Below are 18,004 nucleotides of genomic sequence, written 5' to 3' on the forward strand. Positions count from 1 at the left end.
GTCACCCTTGAGGGTGCATACTTGTCTAATTTTTCTAAAAGTAGTCAAAACAAGTCCTTGATAAATGATTTACTGACATTAACATGAAAATTCTGGAAAGGGATGAGAAGGCAGGAGACAGAAAACTAAACAACTAAAAAACAAAACCTCTTTTATTTGGAGAAATATTGGTGAAAAATACTTTAAAAACACTACCCAAGAAGAGGCTGCTGTCTGGCTCAGTCTGTAGAGCATGTGACTCTTAATCTGAGGGTCATGAGTTCAAGCCTCATGTTGGGTGTGGAGCCTATTTAAAACAAAACAAAATAAACCCTAACAACAATAACAAAAAATCCAAGAACCACCCAAGAAATTCTTAGTGAGTACAACAGTTTGTCTATTCAATTTGTGGTAAATGTAATACTATTTTAGGGATGGGGAGGAGGAAAGAGTTACAAACAAAAAAACACAGGCTTTTGTGTTCAAGACACTTATAAACTGTTGGCTAAAGACAGTGTGTAACTACTAAGGAAGTAACACAAAGGTACATACAATATCTGCAAGCTCCAGACTTCCACACCCAGGGGACAGTTATGGAGAGCCAACTATTTTGACTTCTCATAGATATTTCAAGTTTTAATAGGTAAAAAACTTGAATTCTTAGTTTCCTCTTAAACTTCTTTGTAAAAACTACTTTTAGACAACAGGCTTGAGCAGAGGTATGTACAGCAAGGCAAGAGAGTCCAGTGACCACCTGGCTGAATACAGTCAAGCCTATCAGGTGACCTACCTCAAAATATCCATCGTCCCTAACAGACCAATGGGCTACTTACAACCAGGAACAGTTACCCCTAACAGACCAATAGGCTACTTACAACCAGGAACAGTTACCAAAAAGTTCCAAAGTACCAAAGTACCAAAAAGAAAAAATTCTGTATGTCTCCATACCTCTTCACCTTCCTCCTTGAGATAACAGCCCCACTTTCTTGTGGCGGACGTCTCTTCTTTGCTGTCCTGCCTGCCATTGGTTTGTGGTATATTCAATAAACTATCTCCTTTGTGCTGTCTTGGGTGAATTCTTTCACTGCCTGTGCTACCCATTTCCAACGGATCATTGCCCCACATCTGGAGGTCCCAATCTGATCAGACAGACACCACATTCTTTTTTTACAGTTTTCTCCATCTCAGCAAATGGCACTACTCTCCAATCAGTTAAGTCAGGTCAGTTACCTAGGAATCATCTTTCATTCCCTTTTCCCTCAAATCCCACATTATACCCATCTGTATGTCCTCGGATCTATATCCATATCTAAAAACCACCATCCACTTCCCCCCATATATTCTGTCACCACCTTAATTCAAACCACCATCACCTATTACTTCTGCTGCTGCAATAGCCTCTTAACTGCATGATCTGGTCGGCGCTCATCTCTCAAGGCCCATTTCACCACTTGTCCTTTCTGAACACATTTCAAGCAGCACCGGTCTTTCCTTATGTTCTTCAACACTAAGGTGCCAAGCTCTTTTCTACCTTAGGGCCTTTGCACAACCTATTCATTCTGGAATGTTCTTCCTTCTAGTGCATGGCTGGATCATTTTCATCTTTTAGGCCTTACTCTAAGAGTCAACTCCTCTGTTAAAAAGAAAACCACAGACCCCAAATCGAGTCCATTTAGGCAGGGTCCCCAAATCGATGTTTAATACCTAACCTAATTGCAGTTTTCAACCTTTCCGCAGAAACAATAGTCTTAACTGGTCAGTTACGGGTTTTCCGGATCAAAGCCAACAAGGGCTCCCTCCATTTTATCAAAGGTAATCAGCATGGTAAGACTTCCGGCTCCCCCACCAGCAGGGAGAGTGACCTTGCTTGGAACAATCCTTTCTTTTGCTAAAAACTTTCTAGCCCTACCCTCTTTCCCATAAAAACCTATTTTGTACAACCCTCCCGGAACACCCTTCTACTTGCTACTAAGATGCTACCTGAATCATTTAATAAAGCTGAATAGATCTTCAAATTTACTTGGCTGAATTTTGTGTTTTAAGACCTCAGAAAGGCCATCCCAAACCAGCCTAACTCAGTTTCCCATTATCCTTAACTCCATCCATCAAAGGTCTAAGTTGTATTTGGTGAGCAATCTAACTTGTTCACCATTTTAATACCAGTACCTAGTAACTCTTGGCAAAGGAAGACACTTAAAACTATCTGCAGAATGAATAACTACTGGGTACCAAATGACCCAGTCTTGCAAGGTCAGGAAAGGCTTCCTGACTTAATAAAATACAGGTTAAGAAAGGAGTAAAAATTGGCCAAGGTGGGGATGGGGTTAGGTCTGGAGGTGAGGTGAGTTGATGCATTTGAGGAATTGAAAAGACGTTCCTTCCACAGGGCTGGAGCATAGGGCTAGAGTGGTGAGAAACAAAGCTCAGAGGTGGGCAAAAGCTAGATGAGAAAGGCCCTGTAAAATATGTGAAGGATTTAGACTTAAACCTGAGGGCAAATAGGAGGCAACAAAGGTTTTAAATGGAGTGGGGGAGGGGTGCCCTGATCAGGTCTGCGACTTATCTTACAGCCTGGCAAAGCGGAGACTGGATTGGAAAATAACACCATTGAAGTAAGAGCCGCTGGGAGGCTAGACGCCTACCTATGTAGCAGTCTTGGTGTTAATTGTATGCATCTGAGAGATAAGCCGAATATGAGACAAGGAAGGAATCTTGAAAACTCTTAAATTTCCGGTTTGAGCACACTGATAAGCACTTTTCCCTCTAGACCATCAAAGCAGTTTGAAAAGACCCATTTTCCGGCACCCGGGTGGCTCAGTCGGTTAAGCGTCTCCGTTGGGCTCAGGTCAGAATCCCAAGAGTCCTGGTATCGAGTCCCGCACTGGGCTACCTCCTTGGCGGGAAGCCTGCTTCTCCCTCTGCCCTTCGCCCCACTCTTGTGCTCTCTCTCACTATCTCTCTCTAATAAATATGTAAAATCTTAAAAAGAAAGAAAGAAAGAAAGAAAGAAAAAGACCCTTTTCAGCACGCATTACTCGGCATAGCCCGCAAAATCTCTTAATTCTGAGCACCCCCAAAGCAGGAGTAGTACTTTCCCTCTTTGTATTACCGGTTCCAGACGCTCACCCACATCTAGCTCGATGGCTTAGTAAATGTTGAGTAAACGCTAGTTGAACTCTTATCCACAGCAGTGCCTAAAATTTAAATGACTGACCTTTTTCTCTTTACTCTCAGAAACCTTTTACAGAAAAGACTAACTCCTGAAAAAAATAACATAGAATGTTCTAATTTTCATTTATAACGACATTGAGGACCTCGTTAGGAGTCTCGCCCTTTGCGCGTCCCGAGAATCTCTTCCCATAGTTTCTTACCTGAAGCAGAGGACGGAACCTGCCCGGGCAACGCTCGGTGGTGCAGACCCCAGGGCTCAGCGACCAGCCAGGCGCCTTCCAATCGAATCTCCCGCGTCCTTTTCCGCCGGAAGTGACGCTTTGGCAGTAGTTCCTCCCAGCCAATCAGAAGAAGGCGCCGCCGAGGGTGGAGATTGAACACTGCGTTCTGTGAGTTTTTGGGAACGACCATTTTCGTCAAACTCTGGGTAGAGACAGGGTTTGGCGAATGTTCTTCTCTGACTAGTGGAGTCGTGGTGTAGTCTATAAAGTTGGTTTTGGGGGTCGTATAGGGATCCCAGGAGGTGGTGGTAGCACCCCTCCAGTCGGGGCTCAGCGGGGTCACTGGAAGGAGGAGTGGAAGCTGAGTAAAGGGGTTGGTGGCGCGGTGAAGACGGAAGGGGGTGAGGAAGCGGGACCTGAATGGGGCTATCCCGAGCCGGGAGAAGAAAGGGGGCGTATCCTGGAAGAAGGGACCAGGACGTAACTTGACTCGGGGCTATGTGGGCCCCGGCGCCTCCAGTTAAGGGATGGGTTATGTGGGCAACATGGAGTTTTGGGGTGACCCATGAACAGAGTACCACAGGAGGTGGTTGACTGACTTAATGGAAGTGGGGTGCAAGGAGCCAGACCGAGCGGTCTGCGGAGTGACGCAGTGTAAGTCTCTACACCTGTCTTGGGGCCTCAGTTTCCTCATCAGTTAATGGGAGGGGCGATCATACACGACACACTGATGCTTACGTTAAATGAGTTGGTGTGTGTGCCGTTATGCCTAGCGGTATAGGGACCTTAGAGAACGCTCAAGAAATTGTCATGGTAGCTATTATTATTATCATATGGGTTTGCGGAGGGCAAGGGGTGTGGCAATGGAATTGAGGCCGGCAGGGAACAGCCGGAAAGGTGGATCTGTGGAGCGCTCTAGGAAAGGATGGGATTCTGGCGGTCAGGTAGGAGGAAGTCCAAGGATGGTAAAGGTCGGCTTGGGTTGTAACCGCGATGAGGCTGGACTCTAGAGGGGCCTGCACGAGACGAACAAGAAAAGTTGCCGCGCCCTCGGGTTCGGGGGCGGTATGGTTTGGGTGACCAGGTGTGGGCGGTGTTGCCGCGGGGTGAGTGGCTTTGGGTTACAGCGGGGAGGAGCTTATCTGCGGTGGGCGGAGCTGTGGTTGGGCTTGGCTCTAGCCCGCTGCATCTACCGGTCTTGCTCCCACCCGCACTGCAGCCGCCAGCCTGAGGCATGGGGCTTCCCACCGTCCTGCTCCTGCTCTTGGCTATCCTGACGCCCGGGGCCGCCTTCCATGTACCGCCGGCCATGAAGGCCCTCAGCAGCCTGCGCTGGTCAGCCAGTTCCACATTCCGCCGTACTGTTGCCAAGAATTATTCGGTTCACTACATCCAACAGAAGGTAAGGCGGAGCGGGGTGGGCGTGGGGGAAGGCGAAGTTCCGAAGTCTCCCGTGTAATAGACCCGAGCCTAGGCACCGTAGCCCACCCGGACTTTCGGATCCCTAATGCCTAGGACTTGTTCGATCTTTGGCTCACAGCTCCCAGAGGGTGACACTAAGTTTCAGTTCTGTTTAAAATCTCTCCTCCCGTTACCAGTAATGTAACATCTATACTGGCTCCACACTTTCTTCTGTAATTGGCTATGATAGTCACTTCAACTTCTGCTCTCAGAATTCAAATTCTGAAAAATCTTCAAATTCTGCCCTAATTCAAATTCCCCTGACCTCCCGTCAAATTAAAATTATTTAATGCCAACTCTGGCTCCTACTCCGTGGTGACAGTCATCCTTTGTCCCTAAGCAGCCTCTAAATACACGTTTCCAATATCTTACTAGGTAATATTTAGTATTCAACCTAAAACGCAAGCCTGTCATCTCTTGCTTAGCTCAAAGTTGATTTTGTGACCCTTTGATTAAGAGTTTTTAACCATTCCTATTCTCCATAAGACTGAACTTATGTGTAGCCCATGCTTGTAGAGGAAATAGTAGAAGAGAGTCAAGATTTGAGGGTGGGGATTAGCATTTCTGTGGTTCTGAAGCTTGAGTTTAGAAGTTTAAAAGAGCCTTGATGCTTGGCTGAAGCATAAGGCACTCTGACAAGCCTGGATAAAAAAGTACATCCTGCGTAAAATGACAGGATCTCTTATGGCTCTTTATTTCTGGGAGACTCTGTAAAGATAGGCAAAGTTTAGGGAAATGTATGGATTAGAAAGAATTTAAGAGTCTGAGATTTGGCTTTTGGAGTTGAACAGAACAGCATACCACTCTGTTAGCTCTGTGACCTTGGGAAAGATATAGTACTTCTCTGAACCCAGTTTCTTGGGGTGCCTGGGTGGCTCACTAGGTTCAGGGTCCGCCCTAGGCACTGGTGGTGATCCCTAAGGTCCTAGGATCAGGTAGGGCTCCTGCTTAGCAGGAGTCATCTTTTTCCTCTCCTGCTCCTCCTCCGCTCTTGCTCTCTCCAGCTTGCACGCTCGCTCTCTTTCTCTCTCAAGTAGATAAAATCTTAAAAAAAAAAAAAAAAAAAAATGAACGCAGTTTCTTAATCTGGGGATTTATAATGGTTAAATGGACAGATGACAAGTCCCCAGCAGAGAATTTGGCCCTAAATTTTGAATTTTGGTAGAGGGATCGTATGAATTTGTAACTTATAAGAAATTATTTTTAACCCAGAAATTTAAATTACGGTTTATGAGGAAGAGAAAGCATTTTATTTCAGTAGGGGTACCAGGAAACAGGGGACTTTTATTTTTTAATTTTTGAAAAGGGACTTTTATTCAGACAACTTATTTAAATTAAATCTGTAGGGTACTGTTCTTCATTTGTAAAATGAGAGGGTTGAATAAGGAACAGCAAAGTACACACTCTACTGAGGAAAATTAAGGGCTTTGGGGGAGCTATCTCAGGGTTGGTGGGTGAAGGCCCAAGTGGAGGCCAAGTTAGAGTGTTCTAGCAACCCTCTCTTCCTGAACACTTTGAGCCTGAGCTTTGTGCTTTGGTTTATTTCATATATTGGGATTTTATATATGATTATTTGCAGAGTTTTACTGATAAAGTAAAATTGAAGGGGAACTACTGGAATGAGGATCTCTGAAATCTTTTTAAAAGTGATGAAGGGGCACCTAGGTGCTCAGTTGATAAAGTGTCCCACTCTTGATTTTGGCTCAGATCTTGATCTTAGGTCAGTAGGATCAAGCCCCATATTGGGCTCCCAGCTGAGCATGGAGCTTGCTTAAGTTTCTCTCTCTCCCTCATCCTCTGTTCCCTCCCCACACTTGTGCACATGTGCTTGTGCTATCTCCGCCCCCTCCCAAAAAGAAAATAAGAAATGATGAAAAAGAGAAGTGTCAAGAGAAAAGGGGGAACAAAAAGGAGGAAGAGACCAAATGATCTGTGAGCCCTTAATTTATATTCCTTCATTATACATTCTTTTCTTGACCACTTACCTATTTAGAAATAAAATTTAAGATCGGTCCTTTTTCCATTTTTGGTCATTTGATAAATCTGACTTTACTCAGCCACCTTGCCCTCTGACTTAGTTTATATTTTAGGACACAGATTCCACATACATGTTTATTACTATAATAATAATTTTCCTTACACCAACTCCAGCTGAGCTTTATTTCATTTTTTGAGAAAACTTCCACATATATATTTATTACATAATAATGATTATAGTAGTTGCTAATTCTGGACCATAGATTTTTAGTGGGACTGACTATGTCTGTATAAACTCAACTTCAATTTTTTTTTTCTTAGTTAGAGGACTTGAAATACTTTTGTGCCTTTTGATAATAGACTTCATTATTGGAATTGTAAGGCTCAGTTTTTATTCAAGGTTGAATTTTTATAACCTTTGTAATGATTTTCTTTATCTGTGGTTATATCTGTCCAGTTGACCAAGACATTCCCAGCTGTCCTTTTAGCACGTAAGTCCATGAATGGTCTGGGTATAAAGGCTTAGTCCATGGTCCTTTCCCTCCCCTTTGCTCCTTAACATACGCATATACTTTTAGCAACATAGAACATAGATTCAATTGAATTTTACGATGTTGGAAATTCTGTCTGAAATACCATTTCTCTTCTCCTCAAACTGATACCTGTATCCTAGCTGAAATGTCACCTCTTCTGTGAAGCCCTCTGAACTTTAGGGCAACTTAGTTTGTCTTTTATCACTCTGCACGCTTACTATTTTCTGTGTGTACCCCATAGCTAAATAGTGCTCTCCAGTACCAAGAAGAGCCCATTAAAAAATATAAAGTACAGGGGCACCTGGGTGGCTCGGTGGGTTAAGGCTTCTGCCTTCACCTCAGGTCATGGTCCCAGGGTCCTGGGATCGAGCCCCGCATTGGGCTCTCTGCTCTGCGGGGAGCCTGCTTCCTCATCTCTCTCTCTCTGCCTGCCTCTCTGCCTACTTGTGATCTCTGTCAAATGAATAAATAAAATCTTAAAAATATATATATATATATATAAAGTACAAAATAAATACTTGTTGAGGGAGTGAATGAATGACTATCCAAAAAAAGCCTAAACAAAGCCAAGTCATTTAATTCACAAAGCAAATCATTTAATTGACACAAGTTATTTTTTATTCTTATTTTCGTTTTTTACTTCTCTTCTTCACTAATTATTTTTCCCCTTCTTTCGAAGTCTTCAAATGTTGTTGCTGTAGTAGGAATACTTTTTTATTTGGTTTCTTTTTTCTGAAGTAACTGAATCAGGAGATCCAACAAAGGATAGTACATCACTTGGTCACATCCAGGCTTTGGGTACATATGTGATGCCAGAGTTTTAAGGGGCTCCTTGGAATCTATGGCTTGTGGTTACAAGGTTTCCCTTCTTCTCATTACTCTCCACCTCCCACCCTAGCCCCTCAGAATACAATGTGAGTCCTGAGGGCATTTTACTGTGTGATGTAGTAGGAAAAAAGAATGGGTCCTTTGAGGCTCTCTTTTTCCTCAGTGTTACTAGGAAACACTAGTGTTTCTAGTGTTCTCTAGAGAAACAGAACCATAGAATGTGTGTCTCTGTCTGTCTATCCCTCTTTTCACAGAGATTGATTTATTTTAAGGAATTAGTTCTTATGATTATGGAGGCTTGGTAAGTTCAAAATCTACAGGGTAGGCTAGCAGGCTGGATACCCAGAGAAGAGTTGCAGTTTGGGTCCAAAGAGTCTGCTTGCATAATTCCTTCTTGCTCAGGAGAGGTCAGTCTTCTTTGCTCTTCAGGCTTTCACCTGGTTGGATGAGACCCATTCGTATTATAGAGGGTAAATCTGCTTTACTCAGAGAGTCTGCTGATTTACATATAAATCCTATCCAAAAAAACACCTTCATAGAAACATCCAGAATGTTTGACCAAATATATGGGCACTGTAGCCCAGCCAAGTTGACATGTAAAATTAACCATTATTTCTTCCAAGGTTGTTGTGAGGTTTAAATATAGTAACACATGAAAGCACAAGCATAGTGCCTGGGACATAGTAGGAACTTAAGGAACGTAACAGAGTAAATGCTGGTTTCTTCCCCATTCTGTCCTAAAACCACAGTCCCCATCGTGTTAGCATTTCAGATTGAAGCAAATGCGTGACAGTTGTGGTAATGTCTCTTTTAGAAACTTAATTGGTCAGTAATCTATACTCAACTATTCCTGTTTAATGATCAGTGTTTATTCATCTTGACCCAACATTAAGCTCATGGCCACTGACTTCTGCAAAGCCTTCCCACAGCTCCTTGCTTGTCTGCTGTGAGGCAGTCACATCAGTGGGCTAAGCTGTTTCTACTGGTGTATATCCGTAATGGTTCTTTATTTCCTACTTCAGGTTTCCCTTTTCCACTCATGCCACAGTGGCCCTAATGTCTAGTAAAATTCTGATCTTTCTCCTCCTCCTCTCCTTTTTAATTTTTTCCCCTCTTCTCCACTTTTTATTATTGGTTCATCTATTTACGGCTTTCCCCTAAGGCCCAGAGTGTATGTCACAAATATTATGCGACTTCTGAATTGATTTCTGTTTTTACTCCTAGAATCATTACCAGACGGGGTCTTGGAGATCATGTAGTCCACCCCTTAGATATGATGAGGTAACTTTGATCTAAATTATGAAGAGTCAGGAACTTGTTAGAGATTGATTATTATACACGTTTGAGAGCAAATTATATTTCTCCTATTAGCTGAGGAACTTCAGACAGGTTACTCTGAGCATCTGTTTTTATAATCAGCAAGATGTCTGGGATAATTATACTGTTCATCTCACAGATTTGTTGTGACATGAGCTAGTATGTGTAAAGGACTTAATAGTACAGTTTATATATCATTTTACTCAATAAATGATAAATATTTTTATTTTATCTTGAGGTTTCTTAATATATATGGCTTTAACTTACCCCCTCTCCACACAGAATAAAATATTCAAATCATCACTTACCATACCTAAAATAGTTATTCTGGAAAATATGAGAATCTATACAAACTCTTTTCAGTTACATAAATAGTATATATATTCCTTTTTGTCAGTGGGCTATAGTTTAATATACTTGTAAATAAGGCAAAGAAATGCTCCAGTCTGGAAATTGCACATGTCACTTCCTTTCATAATTCTTTGAACCATACTGATTATATTGCTGCATCTAAGGACAGGGTGGGGAGACAAAAAATACTCACTTTGGAGATCCTAGGAGACAACAACACTAATGACTACCATACTCAGTCTCTTATTCACCACCCATCGACCTACTCGGTGTTCATCCAATTCCTTTTATATGTCAGGCACTGGACTAGGTCCCAGGAAGGCAGAGATGATTACATCCTGGTGGAATTCACATACTTCTTGACCATTCCAGTCATACATACTCAAGCTTATATCTGAAAAATATGAAAGAGGACTGACAAAATGTGTAATGTCTTGGCATTATGTGGCTGCATTTGCAGATTGCTTCAAAAAATCCCTGAAGTTGGCACTCCTAGATGGCTCAGTGGTTAAGCATCTGCCTTTGGCTTGGGTCGTGATCCTGGGGTCCTGGGATCAAGTCCCTGCTCAGCAGAGAGCCTGCTTCTCCCTCTCCCTTTTTTGCTCCCTCTGCTTATGCTCTCTGTCTGTATCTCTCTCTGTCAGATAAATAAATGAATAAATAAATCTTTTTTTTTTAATAAAGATTTTATTTATTTATTTGACAGAGAGAGAGAGAGATCACAAGGAGGCAGAGAGAGAGGCAGAGAGAGAGGAAGGGAAGCAGGCTCCCCGCCTAGCAGAGAGCCCGATGCGGGGCTCGACCCCAGGACCCTGGGATCATGCCCTGAGCTGAAGGCAGAGGCTTTAACCCACTGAGCCACCCAGGTGCCCCGAATAAATAAATCTTAAACAAAAAAAAATCCCTGAAGTGAGCCTGGTCTACTTAATATTTTCTTGCTCAACTTAATCATTACCATGATAGTTCACTGACCTGATGTGTATATATACATTGAAGCATGTGATAAATAAAGGAATTTATTTATTTGTACTGTCACTTAGTATTTAAAATAATGGTTTTGCCTGTCTTTTTCATAATGAAACAAAATTGATATAGAGCTTTATGTAAAAAATCTGAAGTATGTTTTGTAAGTGTCCATCAAAAGGAAACTTTTGCAATGACAATGTGTATGTTATTGGTGAGTTATAAAAATCTTTTTTTTATATCTTTTTTTAAAGACCTTATTTATTTGACAGAGAGAGAGAGAGAGATCACTAGTAGGCAGAGAGGGCAGAGAGAGAGGGGTTCCTGCTGAGTAGAAAGCCTGATGAGGAACTCGATCCCAGGACCCTGAGATTATGACCTGAGCCAAAGACAGAGGCTTAACCCACTGAGCCACCCAGGCCCCCCTTTTACTATCTTTTTTATTCTGGTTCACAATTTAAGAAAAATCTTGTTGTTTATGAGCAGTGAATGAGTAAACATTTATTGATTGTTTTATCAGGGCCAGGTATTATTTTAAAACTCGTTTACACAATCATTTTTAAAAATAGATGGTTTAGTTGAGGTTCATAGAGGTTAAGTGACTTGATCCAGCTATTGAGGGAAAATATATTTTAAACTTTTGCTTCCAAGATCTATGATCTTTCATTCAGTTGACATCACGATGCCTCTGTTCTCAAAACTGATGTCTCTGTGTCTATTATATTCCACATTCAGTTTTAAAAACAATACTGTGAGGTAGATATTATGCTTATTTTTAGAAGTGAATCTATCAGGCTTCAGAAGGATCAAAGGAAGAAACATCTACAATATGCCATTTGTAAATCTCCTGCTTTCTTAGTCCCAAATTGTAAGTAATTTGTGGTACATCCATAAAATGAAATATTATTATGCCTTAAAAATGATGGTCTTGAAGTATATCTGGTAATGTGAGAAATGTTCTTGAATTAATGTTAAATGAAAAAAGCAAAATAGAAAACTTGAACATACAAATGTTGCCAAATTCAAACAATTGAAAAATTCCAAATTGAATAAAACAAATTCAAAAATTCCAAATTTAAAAAAAATGAACACTCAAAATCCAAACAAAAAAAAAAACCCTCTTTTTGTTAAGTTCTTACTCTTTGCAAGGCACTCTTCTAGGCCTTCTAGGCCATGGGGGGAAGAGCGTTCAAGGCATAGGGAAAATCAAGTACAAAAGCCTGAAGGTAGATATTTGTCTGGCAGGAACAACTAAAAGGAGGCCGACCAATATGGCTGAAAGGACCCGAGGAGAAGGTAGCAGGGGGTGAGGACAGTGAGGAGGAAAGAAAACAGAAACACTCCTCTAGCAGAAAAGGAAAGTAAATGGGCTAGAGAATTAATAGTTTGATTATAGCCAGCTTTGAAGTCTCATTCATTTAATAAGATTATTTGATAGGTTGTATGTTTCTCTAGCTACATTTACTTCCTTGGGTATGAATGAGAAGTTGGTGGAGAGTTCTTTTTTTATTTTTTTTTTTAAAGATTTTATTTATTTATTTGACAGGCAGAGATCACAAGTAGGCAGAGAAGCAGGCAGAGAGAGAGAGAGAGAGGAGGGAAGCAGGCTCCCCGCTGAGCAGAAAGCCCAATGCGGGGCTCGATCCCAGGACCCTGAGATCATGACCTGAGCCGAAGGCAGAGGCTTTAACCCACTGAGCCACCCAGGCACCCCTGGAGAGTTCTTTTTAACCATTTGCCAAATCAGTGAGAGAGAGAGACATGGGAATTGAGGGACACATGCAAGGGAGTAGTTTATTCATTGACCATGAAATTTAAGCCAAGTAAGGAAAAGAGTGAGGATGTGGTGAGGAACAGTGAAAGGTAAATTATGTGAGGTTGAAGGGCCTTCTTGCTTCCTGCAGTTAGCCCTTTACTGCATTCCCCTGGATCACTTCAATCACCTCTTCTGCTCAGAGCCTGCAATGATTTCTAGTTATTTGCTTTTTTATTTTTTTTAAGACTTTATTTATTTGAGAGTGAGTGAGAGAGTGTACAAGTATGGGGAGGGGCAAGGGAAGTGGGAGAAGGTCAAGCAGACTCCCACTGAGCAGGGAGCCAGAACACAACTTGGTGTTGAAGTGGTATGGGGCAAAGCACTGCTCTGCTGACCAGAACAAATGCAATCACCTTGTAACAGGTACAGCCTAAGTGCTCTTAATATATTTATCTTCTACCCTGCAAGGAGGTACTACATCTTCTTTATAGAGAAAGAAAGGGCTCAGAGGTAAAGTGATATATCCATGATCCCATAGTTGATAAGTGATAGTGCCAGGATTTAAACTAAGCCCTGTTGACATCAGAGCCCTTGATCTATGTTACTTCTGTGTTAGCTCTATTTCTGGAATAGACATAAGATTGTGTAATTCATGGCCTAAATTAGAGATAGTGTGGAAGTCACATTTGTTAAGGAAATCCAGATTAGACCATAATAAAGTTGAATCAAGAGTAATCTCAATTCTCTAGCACCACGCTGGATAATTTTGGAGAGGAAAAAAAATCGTAATGGAGGTTTTAACAATATAGAACTTTCTTCTGACTTGGCTTTCGTGTTACAAAAAGAAAATCTTAAGTGAATGCTCTTTAAATAAATGAACCATGTTAACAGCAAAAACGAGCTATGAAACCTTCCGAGACACAGACTATTAGGTATTTTTGGAGGGCTCTGTAATTCTAGAGTAAAGGATGTTAAGAGACCTCCACTGATGATCACAAAAAGGTACTCTCCAAGAAATAAAGAAAGAAACTATAAACTGGTTGTGGGGCAGGAGTGAGGTCATTACTTTAGAAATTGTTCCCTTAAGTTTGGTGCTTAGTGTAATTCACTGTAGTTCCATTAGGGAATCCTCCTTTTTAAGCTTTCCCAACAATCTGTGTACAAAATTTGGCTTGGAATAAGTTAAAGTTCATGTAAATATTGCTTATCTATACTCCATGAATTAGTCACTGCTATATATTTATCTTCTATTCCATTTGAATGTTCCTTTTTTGTCTACCAACTCAAAGGAATAGATGTCACCATTTGGCACTTTGGTTTTGAAAGTCTACCTTGGTTAGAAAGTCAAGTTTGGGTAACAATTTCTGTATATTTTGTTTTCTCTGGAAGCCTGGATAATGGTCTCATTTTTTTTTTTTAAGATTAAAAAAAATATTTAGAGAGAAAGGGAGTGAGAGAGTACATGTTGAGTACGAGAGAACCAGTGAAAGGAGGATCAGAGAGAGAGGCAGAAACAGGTTCCCTGTGTGGGGCTCCATCCCAGGGCCCTGAGATCATGACCCAAGCGGAAATCAAGAGTTGGATGGATGTTCAGTGGACTGAGCCACGCGAGTCCCCTAGTGGTCTTATCTTTAAACATGGTGCTTAGAATGATAGTATTCTCCTATTTAATAAAGTATTATCATTTTAAAGGATATTAAGCTGAAAATTTAAACTAAATCTCTAGGAGAAACCTGGATATTTGAGACATGATTGTAATTATATTATTCTGACCCCAAGAGGAAATAAGTAGTCCTTTGAGATGTGAATTCATAATCTTCAACATATGGAGTGATGAAAGTGATGCTACAGATTATTTTAAAATTCTTTAGAAATAAGATTTTCAATCACCTTTTATTTTTGCGATATATACCTTTCCTCAGAGCTTACATAATTCATGTAGTGATGAATGAGTAACTAAAGGTATATTGCACTGTCACAGCACTGGATAGAAAGTCAGAAGCAAAAACCTGTCACACATATCAGGCCACATGGTATTTAGTATGTTGGAGCCTTTCACTGTCACCAAGTCATTGCCTTTTTGCTGTTTTCAGTTCCATGATAACTGCAAATTTAAAAAAAATTTTGCTTTGCCAGGTCATACTGTTCTAAACAAAAAGTTGGAACAAATTGCTCAAGTTTTTTTGGTTTTGGTGTTTTGTTTTGTTTTGTTTTGTTTTTTGCTGAAGTTTTATATCACTGAGGTATCTGGGTGGCTCAGTTGGTTAAGTAACCAACTCTTGATTTTGGCTCAGATCCTGATCTCAGGGTGGTGATGCGCATCCTTGCCTCAGGCTCTGTGTTCAGACTGAGTCCTCCAAAGAGTCTTTCTCCCTCTGCCCCACCTGCACTCTTGTGTTTGTGTGTGCGTGTGCATGCATGCACATATGCTTTCTCTCTCAATAAGTAAATGAAATCTTTTTAAGAAATGTTTTATATGACAATTTATTCCTCATAAGTAGTACTATTAAACATATACCATTGCATATGTTTGTGTATGTATTTGGCAGTGGTTTCAGATTTGGGATGTGCATGCTAATAAAACATGTTCTGCAAAATACACTGTAATACACCAAGCTCTCACTTCCTTCAGGACCTTGCTAGATACTTGCATGCATGTATTATCCAACTTAATCATCATAAGACCTCTCTGAGGGGTGTCCTGGGTGGATCAGTCAGTTAAACGTCTGACTCTTGATCCCAGCTCAGGTCTAAGAGCACAACTTAGGGTGATGAAATTCAGGCCCTGAACTGGGCACCTACTTTAAAAAAAAAAAGATCTCTGAGATAGGTACTATTTTTTTTCATTTTATGTTGTAAGAAAACAAGCCCACAGACATGAAGTAACATATTCAAATTCCAGTAGCTCTAATAGATGGCAGAATTGGCATTCAAACTCCAATCTGTCTCCGATCTTTCTCTTTTTGCTACCTTATAGAACATTTGCTTGTGGTTTTCAGGAGAGAAAAAAACAAAGTTTTTGAAAGATACCCTTGGTACTGATCCAATTTTATTAGTGCAAAGGTGTGTGTTTGTGTGTGTGTCTGTGTGTGTGTGTGCGTGCATGTGCCCTTGACACTGGTATTTTTGATAAGTTTTCCTGATGGCTTATGACTAGAATGTTTGGCCAGCATCATTGTGATTTAATAACCTAATTTAAACAAGAAACTACAACCCAAACAATGACTCTGATTCAGCCGATAGGAAAGTGAGGAAGTACTTGTTATCATTTGCCAGTGAATTCTTATTTTTATGCAGTTTGAACCGTGGGTCACACTGCAGACTTTATCCTTTAAAACTGCCGGAAACCTCTGTCACTTCCGGAGCACTGATGGCCTCTTCCTTTGAGGGAGCAGCTCATACAACAATTTCGGAAAGCAGTGGTGATAACTCCCTTCTCCTTGGCCTAGGCTGCTTCCTTTCTCTTAAACAATTGACTTCAAATGACAATGAGTGGTGTGGCTACTGCAGACCAAAACTCTCTCTGTTTGCCTTTTTATGTAGTTTGATTTCTAGAAAATGACCGTAGTTTAAAAGAGGAGGTAATTAATATGTGCTGACCACCTCTCCGTGATCTCTTTGAGGGCAGCAATGTTGAGTCTCACACATCTGTGGATCTGGGTGGCTGCAGTACCAAGCTTTGTACATGTTGAGCTGTACTGATAGAATGACACTGCATGTAATGTTCTGTGTTATTGAAAACATTAAATGCAAAGATCCAACTTTAGACAAGGTATAAAAGAGCCTATTGCTGTTACTTACATACCCCAGTGTTTTGGTTCATATATGAAGAATTTGAGTGTAACATGGTGAAATGAATTTAGCTAAGATGTCAGGGAAGTTACTCTCCAAAAAATATGGATCTTGGTTTTTTAAAGATTTCCAGAAGGTTTTTTTTTTTTAAAGATTTTATTTATTTATTAGAGAGAGAGAGAAAGATCACAAGTAAGCAGAGAGGCAGGCAGAGCGAGAGGGGGGGAAGCAGGCTCCCTGTTGAGCAGAGAGCCCGATGTGGGGCTCGATCCCAGGAACTGAGCTGAAGGCAGAGGCTTAACCCACTGAGCCACCCAGGCGCCCATCCAGAAGGCGTTTTTGCACTTAAATTGTGTAACATTGCCAAACCCTTTTATTAGTTTGAATTTATAGTCATTTATCTGTAATCTCTATTCCCTAGATGACCCTTCTCCATATCACATTCTAGACAAGCATATATATACGTTTACTCTCGCCTATTGGTCTTCCTCTGAAGATTTATTCTTTAAATACTTCTTGAATCTTCAAGGCATCTAGCCTGTTTAGCACTTGCTTGTTCCCTTCTGTTAAAAAATATTCCCCTCCAGGGAGCCCTTCTTTGTTAATTGGAAAAGTAGTGAGGTCTTCTGTTGTTCTTTTGCTCCTGTTTCACAGTTAATTCACTGTCCTTGTTTCATCTTTGCTTACACACATCTGAGATGTGAAGACAACTCTAGTTGATTTGTGAATTACATGTACTTCATTTTTAAATTCCAAACTGCCTCACCCCATGCCTCCCAGGATATTTTGATTACTGTATCCATTGTTCAGCTTGTATAGGCTTAGACAAAACAAATGAATTTTAGGATCAGCCTTTAAAAACATAATCGGAGAAATAACCCTGCTAGAAAAGAATATTTATTGTATATTGTTATTTCTTATTGACACCGTGTGCCAGGCATTATACATTGGTCATTTCATTATTTTGTATATTCTGTGCTGGAATGTGGCTCATACAGGACTGGTATCTCTCTGTTTGGGATGGTTTATCTTCATCCTTTCTCTGCCTAGCACTCCTGTCCATCTTTCACGGCTCAGGTCTTACATCACCTCTGTGAAACTTCATGGGGCTGCTTTGATTTTCTTCCCAAGCTGTGTATTGACTAATATCCCCTTTGTGCCTTCTGCTGTACTTTATAAATACTTCTTTTGTACTACTACTCTAGATTGCAGTAATTTGTTTATATGTTGGTCTATGTATTAGTATTTGAGCAGGCTGAAACTGTTAGGATTACACTTATCAGTGTATCCACAGTGTACACCCTCAACAGTTGTTTAAATGAGTAATTGGCCCAAGCTGAGGTGATTATTCCCTTTTATGAATGCTGTTAACACTTGCTTTTATTATATTTTGCCTACTACTACCAATAAGGCATACACTTGCCCAATTAGAACAGAAGCTGGTCATTGAGCTAAGGCCTCTTACAGTGTCATGGGTTAGTTCTTTAGGCCTGAGGTCTGGAGAAAGAACTGGGACAGTGGGACAGGTTGGTATAGAGTGGAGGTAGGCATCACTCAAGGTGCTGAGATAATTATTTGATAACTGGTATAGAGGGATTTCAGTATTTTAACTGGCTGAGTAGCAGACTTGGTTCTTCCAAGGAGGGAGTGCCTTG

General features: G+C 40.9%; 2 protein-coding genes across 7 annotated transcripts in view; one reads left to right on the forward strand and one right to left on the reverse strand.

The window, feature by feature from the left end:
- Positions 1 to 3,429, reverse strand: part of DDIAS (DNA damage induced apoptosis suppressor) — a 47,404-nt gene extending 43,975 nt beyond the window's left edge. For 3 of the 4 annotated variants that reach the window (XR_006385653.1, XM_044258432.1, XM_044258430.1), the window contains exon 1: positions 3,351 to 3,429. The gene's annotated coding sequence lies outside the window, so the exon portion shown is untranslated. Of the gene's footprint in view, positions 1 to 3,088; positions 3,146 to 3,350 lie in introns of those variants that run through there. The other variant, XM_044258431.1, reaches the window with a different exon arrangement.
- A 70-nt stretch (positions 3,430 to 3,499) lies between these two features.
- Positions 3,500 to 18,004, forward strand: part of LOC122912538 (prolylcarboxypeptidase) — a 72,126-nt gene continuing 57,621 nt past the window's right edge. The window contains exons 1-2 of one of the 3 annotated variants that reach the window (XM_044258438.1): positions 3,500 to 3,539; positions 4,591 to 4,773. In XM_044258438.1, the coding sequence (XP_044114373.1) occupies positions 4,606 to 4,773 (168 nt within the window). In that variant the 5' untranslated portion in view covers positions 3,500 to 3,539; positions 4,591 to 4,605. The other 2 variants (XM_044258437.1, XM_044258439.1) reach the window with 2 other exon arrangements.

The sequence above is a fragment of the Neovison vison genome, chromosome 7, assembly GCF_020171115.1.
Source record: "Neovison vison isolate M4711 chromosome 7, ASM_NN_V1, whole genome shotgun sequence".
Classification (NCBI taxonomy): domain Eukaryota; kingdom Metazoa; phylum Chordata; class Mammalia; order Carnivora; family Mustelidae; genus Neogale; species Neogale vison.